General features: G+C 43.0%; 2 protein-coding genes across 2 annotated transcripts; both read left to right on the top strand.

The window, feature by feature from the left end:
* Positions 1–243: 243 nt before the first annotated feature.
* On the top strand, positions 244–4,244 carry LOC124649695 (U-box domain-containing protein 35-like). The gene is made up of 9 exons (XM_047189282.1): positions 244–445; positions 570–691; positions 1,126–1,244; positions 1,344–1,531; positions 1,667–1,932; positions 2,251–2,364; positions 2,460–2,819; positions 3,137–3,898; positions 4,022–4,244. Exons 1-9 carry the CDS (start codon positions 244–246, stop codon positions 4,205–4,207), a joined length of 2,319 nt encoding a protein of 772 aa, XP_047045238.1. The 3' UTR covers positions 4,208–4,244.
* A 6,067-nt stretch (positions 4,245–10,311) lies between these two features.
* On the top strand, positions 10,312–15,891 carry LOC124708239 (beta-hexosaminidase 1-like). Its single transcript, XM_047239927.1, has 15 exons — positions 10,312–10,656; positions 10,760–10,846; positions 11,514–11,549; positions 11,846–11,957; positions 12,076–12,146; positions 12,245–12,375; positions 12,520–12,536; positions 12,746–12,794; positions 13,534–13,634; positions 14,319–14,378; positions 14,719–14,752; positions 14,846–14,944; positions 15,043–15,102; positions 15,199–15,449; positions 15,532–15,891. Exons 1-15 carry the CDS (start codon positions 10,312–10,314, stop codon positions 15,705–15,707), a joined length of 1,629 nt encoding a protein of 542 aa, XP_047095883.1. The 3' UTR covers positions 15,708–15,891.
* Positions 15,892–16,327: the final 436 nt, after the last annotated feature.

Below are 16,327 nucleotides of genomic sequence, written 5' to 3'. Positions count from 1 at the left end.
TGCGCGCGCGCCGGCCCGCGAGAAGGAGAAACCCTAGCCTCGGTAGCGGCGGCGCCGGCGCGGGTGTAGCGCGCGAGCGAGCGACCGAGCATCCGCGACGGAGCGGCGCCCTTGCGCGCGCTCCTCTCTTGTCTTCTTCTCCGACCAACGCCATCGGTAATTAATCAACGCCTTCCGCCATTGCTGACTGCCCTGCCCCTCTTCTTCTCCGAACCAGGCACGCGCGCGCGCGGTGATCGAGCGATGGCCACCCAGGACGGAGCGGCGCGGGCCGGAGCGGACGCGCCTCCCACGGTCGGGCTGGCGCTCAGCGGCTCCACATCCAGCGCCAACGTCCTCCGCTGGGCTCTCGCCAGGTTCGCCAACGACAACCCCGCCGCCCCCGCCGCCGCCGCCTTCAGGCTCATCCACGTGCTCACCCCGGTCCTGGCCGTACCCACACAACGTATGCTCTTCTACACCCTCGATTCCCGTCTCCTTGCTCTTCTTGCTTACACGCGCTCCAGAGTTCTTCACCGATTTGCTTACCACGTGTTTGTTGAAATGTGTCTTCTGTGGCTTAGCTCCAGTGGGGAACTACCTCCCGATCGACCAAGTGCGCCCCGAAATCGCAGAGGCTTACGTCCAGGAAGTGTGGGTCAAGGCGCAGAAAATGCTTGCCGGCTGCAAGGAAACCTGTGACGAAAACAAGGTGCGCGCGCGCCTGGTTCATTCGAGTTGCCTTTTCTTATATCGATCCTACCAAGTGCATCTCTGTTTCCTGTTCTTGACTGTTTGAGCCAGTCCACTTATCTGTTGGTTAAATCTGTGTTACTGATTACTTACAAGGTGCCTGGTTCATTCGAGTTGCCTTTTTTATATCCTAGCAAGTGCATTTCTGTTTCCTATTCTCGACTGATTGAGTCAGTCCCCTGATCTGTTGGTTAATTCTGGTTTACTGATTGCTTGGCCCAGGTTGAAGCTCAAGTAGTGCTTGTTACTGATCTCTGTTTCCTATTCTTGACTGATTGAGTCAGTCCCCTTATCTGTTGGTTGAATCTGTGGATCTCTGTTTCCTATTCTTGACTGATTGAGTCAGTCCCCTAATCTGTTGGTTAAACCTGCGTTACTGATTGCTTGGCACAGGTTGAAGCTCAAGTACTGCTTGTTAACGGGAACGATGTCGCGGATACCATTTCCAGTCTTGTTGCTCAGCACCAGATACAGATCCTCGTCGTCGGTGCCAGCAGGGGCTTCTTCAATAGGTAGGCAGCAGCTCATCATGCTTGTGCTGTACGGATTCATGCCCATGAATGTGCACGCTTCGGTTTGATCACAATGGATGACATGTCTTATGTATGTAGGACGTCCTCCAAAATCTGTAAGGGTGTCCCCAGCTTTTGCACAGCGTATATTGTTTCAAAGGATGGATCGTCTTCGGTTTACGCTCCTGGATCAGGGATTGACGCGACAACTGGCTCTGGGGTACCAAAAGGCAACTCCAGCAGCTCCGACACCGAAGTATTTTCAGAGGATTCGTCCCTGGTATCAGGTATGGCGTCCCCAGTTGTCAAGCTAACACCAAATATTTGCTCCGTTTTAATCTGAAACGCAAAGATAAGTTGGAGTTCCTTATCTCCCCTTCTCATTCATCATCTGAATGTTACTTGTTCCCTTGTCTCGTCAGATCTGAATGACAACAGTTCAGCACGAGGTCTCTCTGGTTTTCCAAGCCTGCCACACTCCAACTTGGCATCAGGGAATCTCCAAAGTACTGCAACTTCTGAAAGTCATGTCTCGTTTACTCTATATGATCATCTCACTGGAAGGGCAGCAGTATACAACGACAATGACAGAATTGCTGAAAGCTCCATCGCAAGTAGATTGCGGGGTTCGGGCAAGGTGCCAACACAAGATAACTCACTGCGGCAGTTAATGCTTTCAGACAACAAGGTTAGTGGTGCAATTTCTTGGATACTGGCAGAATTTTAATGATATGCGTGTCTTCACTGAAAACTGTATTTAGACGTCCAACAGAAAGCTTATGATCTGATACTTTTTTCCACAGTAATCCAGTTAAATGTGCTACACACACTACTTCGCATGATAACGGGTTACCGTCAAGTTTAGATGGGCCTTATGGTTCTTGAATTATTATAGATGCATTCCTTGATTTGGTAAATTAACTGTTGCTCTGGAAATAATGGTGAATGAAACATGGTATGTCTTTGGAGATTGCATACTAACTCTGCTGAGACGGTTCCAATGCAGGATGCTGTCAATACAGAGCAGTTTGATTTCGATACAGAGCTCGAAAAGCTGAGGCTTGAACTGAGAGAAATACGGGGGGCATACAAACTCGAGTCTGTCGATGCATCTCATCAGGCAAGTTAGTGGTATTGCTGCTGTCAAAAAGGATGAATTTAACAATTCAGCACAAATGTTTAAACGATCTTACCTCTGATCCTTATTGATATCAGGTGGTTGAATCAGCTGCAAGGGGCATGGAAGGGGAAGGCCAATTAAGAGAGATACAGTCCAGGGTTGATAAGGCCAATAACGACACACAGGAAGAGATGGAACATAGGCTGCTGGCACAGACATCCAAAGACGCTGATAAGAAGCTGAGAGTGGAGCATCGCTCTGTACTTCAAGGCAACTCATACTTGACGTTCACTTGGGAGGAGATTGATAACGCCACATCATCATTCTCAGAGTCATGCAAGATCGGAACTGGATCTAATGGAACAGTTTACAGGGGCCATCTCAATGACTTAGAAGTAGCAATAAAGGTCCTCCATTCTAATGACAAGACCAGTACCAAGCATTTCAACCAAGAGGTATTGCCTACATTTTGTGCTTCTTCTAGTAAACAGTTTATTAAGCAACACTGTATTTTACTGACTTTTCATAGCATAGTGAAACTGTGTGCCATCTTGTGAAGGTCATTCATTTTGGTGAAAAGAGAAACAACAACTTGGATAGATAAGGTGGTGTTCCCGTATTTTTTGCTGTATGTTGCCTGTTTTGGCCTCTGTGTATTTCATTTAATTTGCTGAGAACCTGTCCATGTCTGATGTCTGTACTATTAAGCAAGAATTTTTATCTCAAGTGAAGTTAGATGTTCAAATGTTTAAACAAGTGACTATTTCTGCAGCTCGAGGTTCTGAGCAGGATACGCCATCCACACCTGTTGATGCTCCTCGGAGCTTGTCCGGACAGGGGCTGCTTGGTGTACGAGTACATGGAGAACGGCAGCCTCGCGGACCGTCTGCAACGCATAAATGACACACCACCAATCGCATGGTTCCACCGCTTCCGCATCGCCCAGGAAATCGTGTCAGCCCTTCTGTTCCTTCACAGCACAAAGCCCAACCCGATCATCCACCGTGACCTGAAGCCTGAAAACGTGCTCCTCGACGCCAACCTAGTCAGCAAGATTGGCGATGTTGGCCTGTCAACACTAGTCCCACTGAAGGATACTCTGTCAAGCCTCACGGTGTACAAGAAGACCGGTGTGGCAGGCACACTGTTCTACCTAGACCCAGAGTACCAGAGAACTGGGCAGGTGTCCGTGAAGTCTGACACATACTCTTTTGGCATGGTGATCCTTCAGCTGCTGACGGCAAGGCCACCGATTGGGTTGCCTGAAGTAATGGAGCGAGCAGTGGAAGATGCCGAACTTTCAAGTGTGCTGGATGAGAGTGCAGGGAGCTGGCCCTTGAAAGAAGCGTACAATCTAGCTAACCTGGCCCTAAGCTGTCTAGAAATGCGGAGCAAGAGCCGGCCTGACCTCAGGAGCAAGGTGGCGGTAGAGCTGGAACGGCTGAATAATCTTGTGGCTGCTCTGTTCGAGCCAGTGCAGGCCGTGCCAGAGTTGCCCCAGCCGCCCAGCCACTTCATGTGCCCAATACTCAAGGTAACAATAGAATAGATGTGTGACTGAGATTATGTATGTGTTCAATGTTCCGTTGATAGATAGGTCATTTGACAAAAACAACACGCACAGATTTGTGACTGATAGTTTGTATGCTTGGTGCAGAGGATGATGAAGGACCCGTGCCTCGCCGCGGACGGGCACTCGTACGAGCGCAACGCGATGGAGATGTACCTGTGCGATAACGACGTGTCCCCAGTGACGAAAGCGCGGCTGCCTAACAAGACGCTGGTGTCTAACCTGCGGCTTCTGAGTGAGATCACGAACTGGAGGGCCCAGGCAGGCATTTGATTGAGGCTAATGGTAAATATAAGTGCACATATCATCGGGGTCGGGGGGAGAAGGTTGGTTAACCCATGGTATACAAGAGGGAGTATAGCTGTTTTTGTCTCTATGTGTGTTAGTCTTGCCTGCCTTAGGCAGTGTCAGCCTCTGTGTAAAGTGAAGGAGCATTTTTTGCAACTATAATCACCATCCTGGGTAAGTAGTGGTGTTAGTCTCCAGGAGAGGATAAAACGGTGATTGAAAGGGCGATGATGCCTAGCTCGGCTCGTCGGTTTTGGGGTTTGCATTTGTGCAGTGCCAGGTTTATTCTTTGAGTTGGTTTACATAGTAATAACAATAGGATGAATCATGCAGAAATCTTTGTTGGCTTGGATGCTGAGGTTGTGTTGTGGCAATGTGAAAAAAAACAGAGGTTATGTCCAGGTAGTGTGATAGTGTCAGCATTGGAACTTGGATGGTCTTATTTGCTGGTTGTCATGTGAATCAAGAATGAGATGTGATGAATGAAATTTTGGTACGAATGTACGCATATGAATGTGATTGCAGCTGGGTAAAGGAAACGGCCCAGCACACAGAGAATATGTACAAAAGACACAAAAAAAGAGGGAATAAAAAAACTTCAGATGGCTTAAATTTTTGGAGTTGCTAGAGAATAAATCGATAAATTGACTGCATCATCAGCAAAGACCAATCGATAAATTGATGTGTTGCAAGCTCGGTTTAGCCATTGTTTGAGGTCCTCTACCTATTTCAGGGCAAGAAATCCCTCACCGATATCATGATGACACGTGTGATTCTACACAACATAATCATCGAGGATGAGAAATAGATTTGGTCTTAGATTTCTTTTTCTATGATAATGCTTGTATCCATGTCAAACCTCGTAGCAACCCGGACTAGATCCAAGCTTTTATTGAAATGTACCTGCAGATTGAATACCTGGCTTCGCATATCAGCTTCATGATGATCCCATTGAGTATCAATGTTAGTTATTTGGGAGATAGTCTCCCAACTTACTCGTGTTTATTCACTTTTATTCATGCGTGATTTGAACCATTCTTTTAATTCGGAGCCATTTTCTATTTGTTTAATTATTTGAATGCAAATTATTATTGTAATTTGGATTGTTGTTCTATTGTGTGATGTTAAAATTAATAATTTTAATTTATGTTGCTCTTATATTGATATTGTTCTATCCAAAATCACAAATATTGGATAAGCCACTTTTACGGTATGGCATGAGCACCGCCAGAAAAGATCCCACAAGCTATATTGTAAAAGCAGTTTGTTATTTTTTCCGTATATAGCTTTTACAGTAGCGAAATCTTGGGATCTACTAGTGATGATCTTAGTTTTTTTACGTTACTTGCACATTTTTGAGATTCTATATTAATTGGAAATATGTAAATAAAACCATGAAAAACAATGTTATAACCTTAGACGGGTTCTAATTAGTTTGCATGTTACAGACACTTATGTTGTGTGCACAATACATGTTTCGGAACAAGTTATAAACTCTAGAGCAGCCCATTTGACCTCATAAAGAACAAATAATAAACAATGACTACCGTTGGGGCTTGGATAAGAGTATTCAAGAATGAACTAGTTGTTGGCAATCGCATACACTCTAGATTCTTTGAACCGATATAGTTGAACTAGACAATCATGGGGTACAGATAATCCTTACTAAGATTTTTTGTTGTTGTACCCACTCTTTCTAGTAGACTAAAATATTTAGAGATAGATGACGTGGGCATAGCTCAATGGTTGGGGTCGCAGTGGTGCACCCCAACGACCCGAGTTTGATCCATATTTAGAGATACCGGAATGGTAGAAAACACATATAAACATATTATTACATATAAATGTAAATTGTGATCTTGTCCTATTTCTATGTTTTGTTTAGTTTCAGAAGAAATACCGCAGACTTTGAAAAACATCATATAATTCCCACTAAAATTAATTATATATCTGTACATGTTCATTTTTGCAACGACGGACGTTCACATCATATAAAGATGAATTTTGGGTTTACATTACAAACATAGTTATGTCGGTAAGCTTTTAATTTGACTTAACAAATATATCTTCACCGTCGAGAGTAACAATCAGTTGAAGAACATCACGGGTGTTGAGGGCCCATATTGACTCTCTCTCGTTATTAAGTCTTGGATTAATTCTAGTGCACCACAGAGACACTCCGGATAACACCAGAATGACTTCGATACTCCATCGAAACTATTTCGATGTTGTTGAAACTATTCTGGACACTTTTCTCAATCACACATACCATATTTAGGAACTCTCCCAACAGATTGATAGACCTGAAGCGTGTGACTTAGCATGTTTGGTAATATGCAGGCATGGCTCCAAAACTTTTTTTTCCCATACACCACGGATAATATTGGTGACGTAGCGCCTTTTGGTGCGTCACTGGTATTGTCCTACCAACAACGTGGAAATGTAAGGGCCACGCCACTGGTATGTGGGACCCATACATCCACCCGGGAGAAATACACTTGTGGCGTTGAACATTTGCAACACACCACATGTGTATTGACATCCGGGCATATCTCCCCAAGTACCGCTAGCTAGTGGCATGTCGTTATTTTGATACACCGCAAGTATTTCTGCGTTTGGCCTAGTTCGTGGGCTCCGTTTACCTATGGCATGTAATTTTTCTCTTAGATTGTCAAGCCTTAAATTGTAAAAGAACTAAAAACTTGTCAATGCCTATTCACCCTCCTCTAGTCGGCCATACGAACCTTTCATTATGCCCATGATCAGAAAAGTATGATCATCAAACAACAAATGAGTTAGTCCTAGAGGCGGGACTAGGAAACTTTATATACTTGTTTAACTCTTTACAATGCATATGGGATTTCCTTCGAATCTCATATTCGAGAACCATAGTAGTTATAACATAAAGAATAAAACATTAATCTTCGGACATGAGACTAGAATCTTCAGACACTCGGGCCAGAGTCTCATGTGTCTCAGGCCGGAATCTCTGGACATAGGAATTCCAGCTCATGGTTGCGCCAAGTTGCAGCCCGCACAGAAGCCATGCCGGAAGTAGGCCGGAGCATTCAGGCCAGGCCAGAATCTCCGGTCCACTAGGCTGGAATCTCCGCCACTTAGGACAGAGTGTTTCTCGGGGTAAGTTACGTTGCAACGGCTATATTTTTGGGGACCCTATAAATACCACACTTCTGCTTCCTTTGAAGGTTGTGGCTTACATGCTCTCTCTTCCAATACTCCAAACCTTAAATCTCACAAATCTAACTCCCTAGCCACTTAATGTTGTTGCCCTTCAAGAGAGGAACCTTAGATCTACACTTCCACCAAAGAGATTTGAATATACCACCCATTCTATCGAGGAACTTGTTATTCGTAGGCTCTTGGAACCCTAGTTGGAATAAGTCGCCGACGAAGTTTGATTAGTGTTGTAAAAGCTTCGTGCTCGGTTGTTGGGAGCCTCGCCATTTGAGTTCAGGAGATTTCGCCAACCTTGTGTTAAGTGTTCATTTAGCACCTTGAAGGCCACCACTTAGCGGAGTGCGAGTTCTCCTTTGTGGCTTGCTCACGGGAGAATAGGGTGAGGCCTTTTTGGCGTTGGTTGACCTTCGTGGCATCACACTCCTCCAACGTAGACGTACCCCCCCCCCCCCCCAAGGAAGGAACTACGGGAATTTTAATCTCATGTACGTCTCTGTGTGCTTCCTATCGGCTACTTCTGTACTTTGCCATCATTTATTACTTGTATCTTGTTGTTTACTTGCTTGCTTTGCCATATAGGATTGCCAACAAAGTTTCATATCTACACAATCTATATTCTTGTCAAGCCTTAAATTGAAGAAGAACAAAAAAAAAATTTAGCACATATTTACCCCCTTTAGCCGCCCATATGATACTTTCATTATGACCATGATTAGAAAAATGTGATCATCAAACAACAAACGAGCTAGTCCTAGAGGCGGGACTAGGAACCTTTATATACTTTTTTTCACTCTCTACACATGCATTTGGGATTTCATTCGAATCTCATATTTGAGAACCATAAATAGCATAAAGAACAAAACATTAACAATAAACATGGAGTTATTAATAAATAATCATATTAATTATGTTATTGCCTCTAGGGCATAACTCCTTCGCATTGACACCTAAGAATCCGAGTTGTAATCTTCCTCCTACTATTCCTTTGACAAGGACGAGTCAAAATCCAGGATGGCCAGTGTAGGCGGCATCGGGAGAGAAGGACAACTGAGTGACTCCTGCGTGAGCCAGCGCAAATGGCTTTGGGGATGCCACGACGATGGCTCGGGCTGGCAGAAGAGGCGGCAATGTCTTATAGAGTGACACCGGAAGTAGCGTCCCCGGTCCACCCAAACGGCCATGGAGTCGTTGCTAGACCATGAGTGAGAGGAAAAGTGTCGTGACCGAGCATAGCATGCATGTTACTCCTACACCAGGTAGCATCATTCTTCTATAAGTAGATTGCCATCTGAGATTTATTGTACATGTACCGCTGTAAACTGTATCCACGATATGCGTTCATCCGTCTAGTTGAAATAGGCAAACTAATCAGAAGACGTGTCACCAATACTAATATATAGCAAGCTTTATTTGGATACAATTATAAATGACACAATTCCTACGGCATGCGTTATCCGTCTAGCCAGAAGTACTCCTTCCGATTCATATTAATTGACTTAATTTTGTCATGTATCTAGTCAACAAACGCGTCTAGATACATCTGAACATAGATAAAGTTGAATCAATTAATTCGAATCATAGGAGTATCATTTTCCAGAAAATAAATGGCCGCATGCCAGTTGTTGTATTGTATGTACTGAACTACTCCGAAGAGTAGAGCGCTATAAACTAACACAAGGATAATGCTGGTGTTGTGTCGCTGCCACGAATGTCAACTCACTTCTGCTAGTCTTCACTCCAAAGGATGATCCAGCTTCGATGTACATCTTGGGTGGGTAGACTCGAGATGCACGGTCGCTCAAATCCCCAGTTCCAAACATGCCCTTTTTTTTGTACAAGCTACGAAATTAAACCACGAACATGCCGAAGCATTTGGACACACACATACAAAAAATGCAAAATCGAAGCTACTGACGGCAGGTGCAGAGCAGAACGGCAGATGCTACTGTCGCAAAAGGACAAAGGCAAAAACGGCGTGGTCTCACGCTGATAAGTGGGGTCGGTATGAGCTGGTGTATTCTGCTCCAGGGGCGCCACCACATGGGAGCCGAGGAGGAGCCAAAATTTGTTGTTAAACCGCTGTCGGGCGCTTATTTCGCAGGGAGCCCCCTGCCTAGCTCGTATTCGCGGTCCACTCCATACATCGTGTATAGATGTCACCTTTTGTTTATATATTGAGAAACAAAATGTACATTACTAATCTCTTTAGCAGACCCCCGCGATTCGAAAGATTTACTTCTCTCTTATTCTGGCTAGGAGAATAGTTGGCAACCGTGACGACTTGTTGTGAAACACTCTCGCATTACGCCCATTCTAAATCGTCTGAAATACCTAATCCTCTATTGCACCGTGGCACATGCTCTAACATGAAAAAAATACCTAGTCCTCCTACCATTTTTCTTATTTGATCCACCCGGTGTCGTCTCTCCTTTTTAATACCCATTCTTTGCTCTTTTTAAAAAAACTGAGACCGCACAACAGTTGTAGCCTTGTAGGACAACGCTGCTCTTCTGGAAATATAAGATGATCAGTCGTATAACTTCTCGCTTTTATGTGTAGTTTTGTAGCAAGTCACAATATATCATGCTAGCAAGGAAAACAAATCTAGCAAAATGGGACATTGATGATTGCCAAATTTCTCGAACTATTCCAAGTTTGGATCAAATAAGTTTCTAATTTGTTAAACATCATCTGCACTTGGAGCATGAGAAGTAGTCTTGTTTCGAATGTCGATCATGACATGAACTTCTGAACAACTAGATAAAATTAACAAAACAATAGACCGTATTGTAATACATGGAACTATTAGAGGGTCTAGACAACAAATGCTCACTCTCGCGCCACATATAAGTTGTTAGCTCAATGATTCTCCCACCCACCACATTCCGAAAATGCCCCCAACACTTCTCACCTATCTTCTCCTGGCCCTCGTCGCCGGCTCCGGCGCCGCGTCGGCCCGGCGCCACCGGCCTCCGGCGAACCTCACCGCCTCCGGGAACCCCGTCTACCTCTGGCCGCTGCCCAAGAACTTCACCTCCGGGGCGCAGACCCTGGGCGTTGACCCTGACCTCGCGCTCGACGCTCAGGGCCCCGGCGGCGGCGCCGCGGCCGTCGCGGAGGCGTTCGGGAGGTACAGGTCCCTCATCTTCTCCCCGTGGGCCCACGCGTCCCGCACCGCTTCGGGGGCATACGACGTCTCCACGCTCACCGTCGTCGTCGCCTCCGCCGATGAGACGGTACATGCTGTTTTGTCCGTAGTGTGTTTGTTGGTTACTTCACTTGCTTCCTCTGGGCAAGAGCGAGAATTTGATTTCTTTTCTTCCATTTTCTTGGATGCAGCTGGAGCTGGGAGTGGATGAGAGCTACACGATCTACATTGCGGCAGCAGGGGGCGTCAATTCCATCCTCGGTGGAGCAACCATAGAGGTGGTGTTTCTTACTTCCTCCCACCAGATATTTGTCCAAGTGATTGTGGTGAACACAATTCTTCGTGAGCTCACTTAATTGATAGTCGTTAGTCTTCTAGTGTGGAATTAGTGGATGTAGTGTTGAGCTCAGTAGGTCTTCAGTGAAATATAAAGAGAGGATGCACATGTATAACTGTAAGGCACAGTTTGTCTTTGGATGAACTTTTTCCAGTTAGGATTTGTGCTAAATCAATGTATTTTTTCTATGAAATGATGAATTGTCCGTTGATGGTTACTACTCAATTTGCTTCATCTTGTGCAGATTTGATGTTCATATGCATATTATGAACTGTGTGCACAAAAGTGCAAAACACTAAACTGTGGGTTTTCTTTCTATCAACTGTTATTGAAATGTGCACATTGCTATGCATTATGTTAATTAAAATTAGGTTAGTACTTGTGAATCACATTACATTTGGAATAAAACATTATCTGAATAATCTTAAATCTATGGCATCTAACTGCTATGGCAGGAGCACGACTTTTCAGATAATTGAAGATTAAACTATTGTAGTTACATATATATATGTTACATTGTTTTAATTTTATCAGAAATAGTGCAACCCAAAAAGTTTCATCTTTCTCAAGGTTACTGTAACTGAAGCTATATTTTTCTGTCCTTGTAGGCTAATACAATATATGGAGCTATTCGTGGATTAGAGGTATGATCATGCTCCCTTTCCAACTTGTTTATGTTAATAACCCTGCTAGTTGTAAACGTGTCGTTCATACTTAAAGAGTTGGTTATAGAGCTTTCTCTGTAAGATTCTTGAGCGTAAGCACTCAATCGACGATACCTTTGATCTGATTTGTCCATTCACTACGCAGTGCTAGCTAGTCTTGTAATTATTTGCTAGTGTGCGATAGTTTCATGCATCATGTTCTCTCCTTTCTCAGAATTTTAAGCTTTGAGATGTTTTTGAGAAAATAATAACCCTACTTGTGAATCGTTTAACAGACATTCAGTCAACTATGTGTTTTTAACTACGATACAAAAAATGTCGAAGTGCGCTATGCCCCATGGTACATTCAAGATGAACCACGGTTTGCCTTTCGTGGCCTACTACTAGGTAAGCAACAGTAACTCGAGGCTTATGCTAATGTGACTGGATAATCCCCTGCAATGTAATTTTGTAAACACAGAATGCCAAGCTGATTAGTCTTCACTCTGCTATATCTGTACTGCAGACACCTCAAGGCATTACTACCCAGTTGACGTGATTAAGCAAGTCATTGACTCCATGTCATTTGCTAAGCTGGTAACATATTATCTTTTGGATCATGCTAGTTATTTTACTTGAATTACCTCTCTTTCCCTCCATAGCAATATGCTTAAACCTAGAGTTATGTCCAGTAGAACGTTCTTCATTGGCATATCATCGACGAACAATCTTTTCCGTTGGAGATACCATCATATCCAAATCTATGGAAGGGTTCATATTCAAAATTGGAGCGTTACACTGTGGAAGATGCACAATATATTGTTAGGTATGTTAATTTTGTCATTTATATTTTGTATCTTATAATCTTCCTTATATTCTATTGTGAAGTTTCTTCATTCACGCGTTCCTGACCGTTGTTCTCTAATTGCTTGCACCATGACCTCTCATGTGAAACTTCATAATGCTAAAGCTATGCTAAGAAAAGAGGTATGCTTACTTCCAGTTGATATATTTTCCCTCATGTAGCTGAATGTTTTTCTTTATTTTGTATTTTTGCTAAGAACAGTGACATGCTGAGATATTCACACTATTTTAGTTGGAATTCACACAGGATCAATTTTTTTACTGAACTCTTCATCCGGTTTAATTTTTTATCTACAAAGACTTTGAATTCTTACTATTGTTTACTCTCTCAGGTATTCATGTCATGGCAGAAATTGATGTACCTGGTCATGCAGAATCATGGTGAGTTTTCATATAGACTTACCTGTTATGTTTGGATGCCTAGGCTTCTTGAGAGAACTTTTTGTCAGGCCACTCCTAGTGCTCCACCTTGCTGCCGTCTCTTAGAACTCTACATCAGATTATTGTCTATGTGGTGCATGATTAATGAGGATAGAGGATACAGCCATCTATTACCTCAGATATCATCCCTACATGTAATCCAATACTTAGATCATTAAACCTTGTACTGATCATGGACATAGACTCACCACCTGAGGTCTACTATAATAAATACTTGGCGTATATTAAGTACATTGCATTGGGATATTTGTACTAAAACATCTAACATGCAGTAGGAGGCGGTGCTAAGAGAAGATGCACTGGAGTTACCTATGCAAAACCTAGTTACTCTTGTGCAAATAAACAAATCAGCAGCCACTGTGTTTTGTAGTGTCATGTACTTGCATTTCGTGAAGTTCTGAGTAACGAAACAACAAAACAGGTGGTTGCCCCAGGCTACAGTATTTGTCCCATGATGCATATGATAATATATTTTACCACTCTCTGTGCTATCTGATTCAGTATTTGGACAGAATACATCACATATTTGTGCACGTAGCCGACTTCCCAAACAAGATTATCCCACTAGGAAAGCAAACGTTGCAGACTAAGTGTTTGTTATTTCCCATGGTTCTTCTTATATGAAGTACCCATTGTCTTCTGCACTGCCAAACTTATGCACAAATTTATATATCCACAGGGGAAATGGATATCCGAAGCTTTGGCCTTCTCCTAGCTGTACAGAACCTTTAGATGTATCTAGTAACTTCACATTCGAAGTCATATCTGGAATTTTGTCTGGTTAGTTCCTTTCTTACCTTTTCGTTAAATTCAGTTACCCATTTAAGCAATTCAATATTATCACTGTGGCACTCACTCATCTCCCTTTCTAGTTTTGATCTTGACCGTTATTTTTCTTGGACAGTGAAAAATAAATATTAAAATAATGCAATACGAAATGTGAAAAGGCAAAGGTGTATTATACATTTGTGCTGTCCATCATAGACATCTTTTGTGTGTGGCAACTTCCATTATAAACATGGCAGTTCATATTTATTTGGTGCTTTGCCTAGTAGTGGTCCTTCACAATGAGTACTGACATGGACCGGTCAACTCTTGCTCTGTTATTCATGAAGGTAATTAGTAAATTAGATAATTTCATGAACCAGTAATTTTTTAGAAACCGGTAATTTCATGAACCAATAAATTAGATAATTTCATGTAGGGTCTAGCCAATAATTATATGTCCTAGGTTGGATTGAACATTTCAGTTTGGTAGGACCATCAACAGGATATATTGACCACTGATTAGCAGTGCAAGGTGTATATTATACTATCTAGCTATAGTAGGACCATCATCCTGTACAATATCTGTTGGCAGATAATCATAATAATGTTACACAATAATTACCTGGCTGGTAATGGAAGTTCTGAAACATTATGTTTTCTGCAATATGATTGACCTGCTGACTGCTTTACGTTCAGATATGAGAAAGATCTTCCCATTTGGGATGTTTCACTTGGGTGGAGATGAAGTATATACAGGTTGGTCTTCTTCTCTTGCCTAATAAGAGGCAATTTGTTAGTATGAACTTAGGATGCTGGCATGTTGCAACATCTACAAGTGGAGCATGTATCCTCCAGTTAAACTGCTACATAAAAGATAACCTCTTACTTATAGGAAGACAATCTTGTGTGCTTGTACCTAAAAGACCTAACCCAGATCCGGTGAAACTGCCACATAGATAGGTCTATATGGATTCTGCTTTTTTTTTTCTTTCTGATACAGTATGATGCTAAAATAGATGTTGATACATAATATTCTGCTGTCTTATTCAATGTTTTTTTTAATTTCTACTGAAACTTTTCCACCTCTTCGTCCCAGGTTGCTGGAATGTTACACCCCATGTGAAGCAGTGGTATGAAATGTTGTCTGTGCACTAGGTTTCATGAATGGTTTATTAAGCTTATGTTGGATGTTCTTTTCCTCCACTGAACTCGACCTATTCCAGGCTTGATGAACGTAACATGACTACAAAGGATGCTTACAAATACTTTGTGCTGAGGGCCCAGGAGATAGCAATTCATCTTAACTGGACTCCTGTAAACTGGTTTGTGCTTTACTTCCTTTGTTCGTTTTTTTTAATAAAGAACTAAAGAAATGGTATTTATATTTTGTTTGTGGCATGCCACGCTCATTATCCTGCAGGGAGGAAACCTTCAACTCATTTGGGGAAAATCTCAATCCTCTAACCGTTGTGCATAACTGGTAATTCATAAGTCAGTTTTAAGTAATCGAATCAGTTTGTGCCAACCATATTCTATACCCATTATGCAACATAAGCTAAATCTTCACATATTTCAGGTTGGGTCCTGGGGTCTGCCCCAAAGTAGTTGCAAAGGGACTGAGATGCATAATGAGTAACCAAGGTGCATGGTACCTTGACCATCTCGATGTTCCGTGGGAAGAAGTCTACGCCGAAGAGCCACTCGCAGGAATAAGCGACGCCGCGCAGCAAAAGCTGGTACTGGGTGGAGAGGTTTGCATGTGGGGCGAGACAGCAGACACATCCGATGCTCTACAAACAATATGGCCCCGAGCGGCTGCAGCTGCAGGTATCGACTTTACAAGTTCAGAAGCTTCTTTTCTTTCAGTTATTTCTGTAGGATCTTATTTATGGCTGTCAAATCACTACAGAGCGTATGTGGAGTCCATTGGAGGCCATATCCGCCCAAGACCTGGAAACGACCGTCCTGTCTCGGCTACACTACTTCAGATGCCTGCTGAATCACCGTGGAATCGCGGCAGCTCCAGTCACAAACTTCTATGCTCGGCGACCTCCAATCGGCCCTGGCTCATGTTTTATCCAGTAAACAAGTAGTGAAAGTGTAGAGACACATGAGGGGGTTTGGCCTCAGCACATCTCCCATAATACTGTACCAAGATAGCATCGTCACTTGTACTGTATCAGTTCTGTAAGTTCACTCGACAATAAAACTCCATAAGCCTCCCCTATGTATTTCTCCTTGAAACTCTAATAAAACCGCAGCTTTCTTCCAATCTGACCATCGAAAAAGACAGTCACTGATGTAACAGTATTGTTAGTTGCACGCCGTTCAACAGTCCTGTTGTTGAACACATGGTATCTGGATCAACATTTGCAACTGGCCAACATGGCCAGTCTCGGTTGGACTGGTATAAGAGAGAGGTGATCTGAACCTCAGCGTGGATATTCCAGTTGTCTTTTGCTTACTCTAGTTGCATTTGGATATTTTGGACCCCAATCACTGTCAGCCGTCACTCCTTTCCTGAATTTGTCTTTGACCTGAAAATCCTTGCCGGTCCAAGGTGCGCATTTATGGCAGCGCGTGTAATCTACGATGACACGTTAGCTTCGGAAAATATCTAGTGGTACCATCTTTCACATAATACCAGTTCTTAAAATTTAAATTACAAGTGTCTAATTTTTCTACAAAAATATGTGAATGCACAT

This window comes from Lolium rigidum, chromosome 4, assembly GCF_022539505.1.
Source record: "Lolium rigidum isolate FL_2022 chromosome 4, APGP_CSIRO_Lrig_0.1, whole genome shotgun sequence".
NCBI classification, from domain to species: Eukaryota; Viridiplantae; Streptophyta; class Magnoliopsida; order Poales; family Poaceae; genus Lolium; species Lolium rigidum.
The sequence above is the reverse complement of the archived record's forward strand: the minus strand, read 5'-3'. Positions and strand labels throughout refer to the sequence as shown.

Bases quoted from the DNA above. Each gene is read 5' to 3' on its own strand.
- LOC124649695 (XM_047189282.1), top strand. From the start codon at position 244: ATGGCCACCCAGGACGGAGCGGCGCGGGCCGGAGCGGACGCGCCTCCC. The intron at 446-569 runs GTATGCTCTTCT...GCTTAGCTCCAG, and splicing joins CCTGGCCGTACCCACACAAC to TGGGGAACTACCTCCCGATC. The intron at 1,532-1,666 runs GTATGGCGTCCC...TTGTCTCGTCAG, and splicing joins GGATTCGTCCCTGGTATCAG to ATCTGAATGACAACAGTTCA.
- LOC124708239 (XM_047239927.1), top strand. From the start codon at position 10,312: ATGCCCCCAACACTTCTCACCTATCTTCTCCTGGCCCTCGTCGCCGGC. The intron at 12,795-13,533 runs GTGAGTTTTCAT...ATATATCCACAG, and splicing joins CCTGGTCATGCAGAATCATG to GGGAAATGGATATCCGAAGC. The intron at 14,945-15,042 runs GTTTGTGCTTTA...ATTATCCTGCAG, and splicing joins AACTGGACTCCTGTAAACTG to GGAGGAAACCTTCAACTCAT.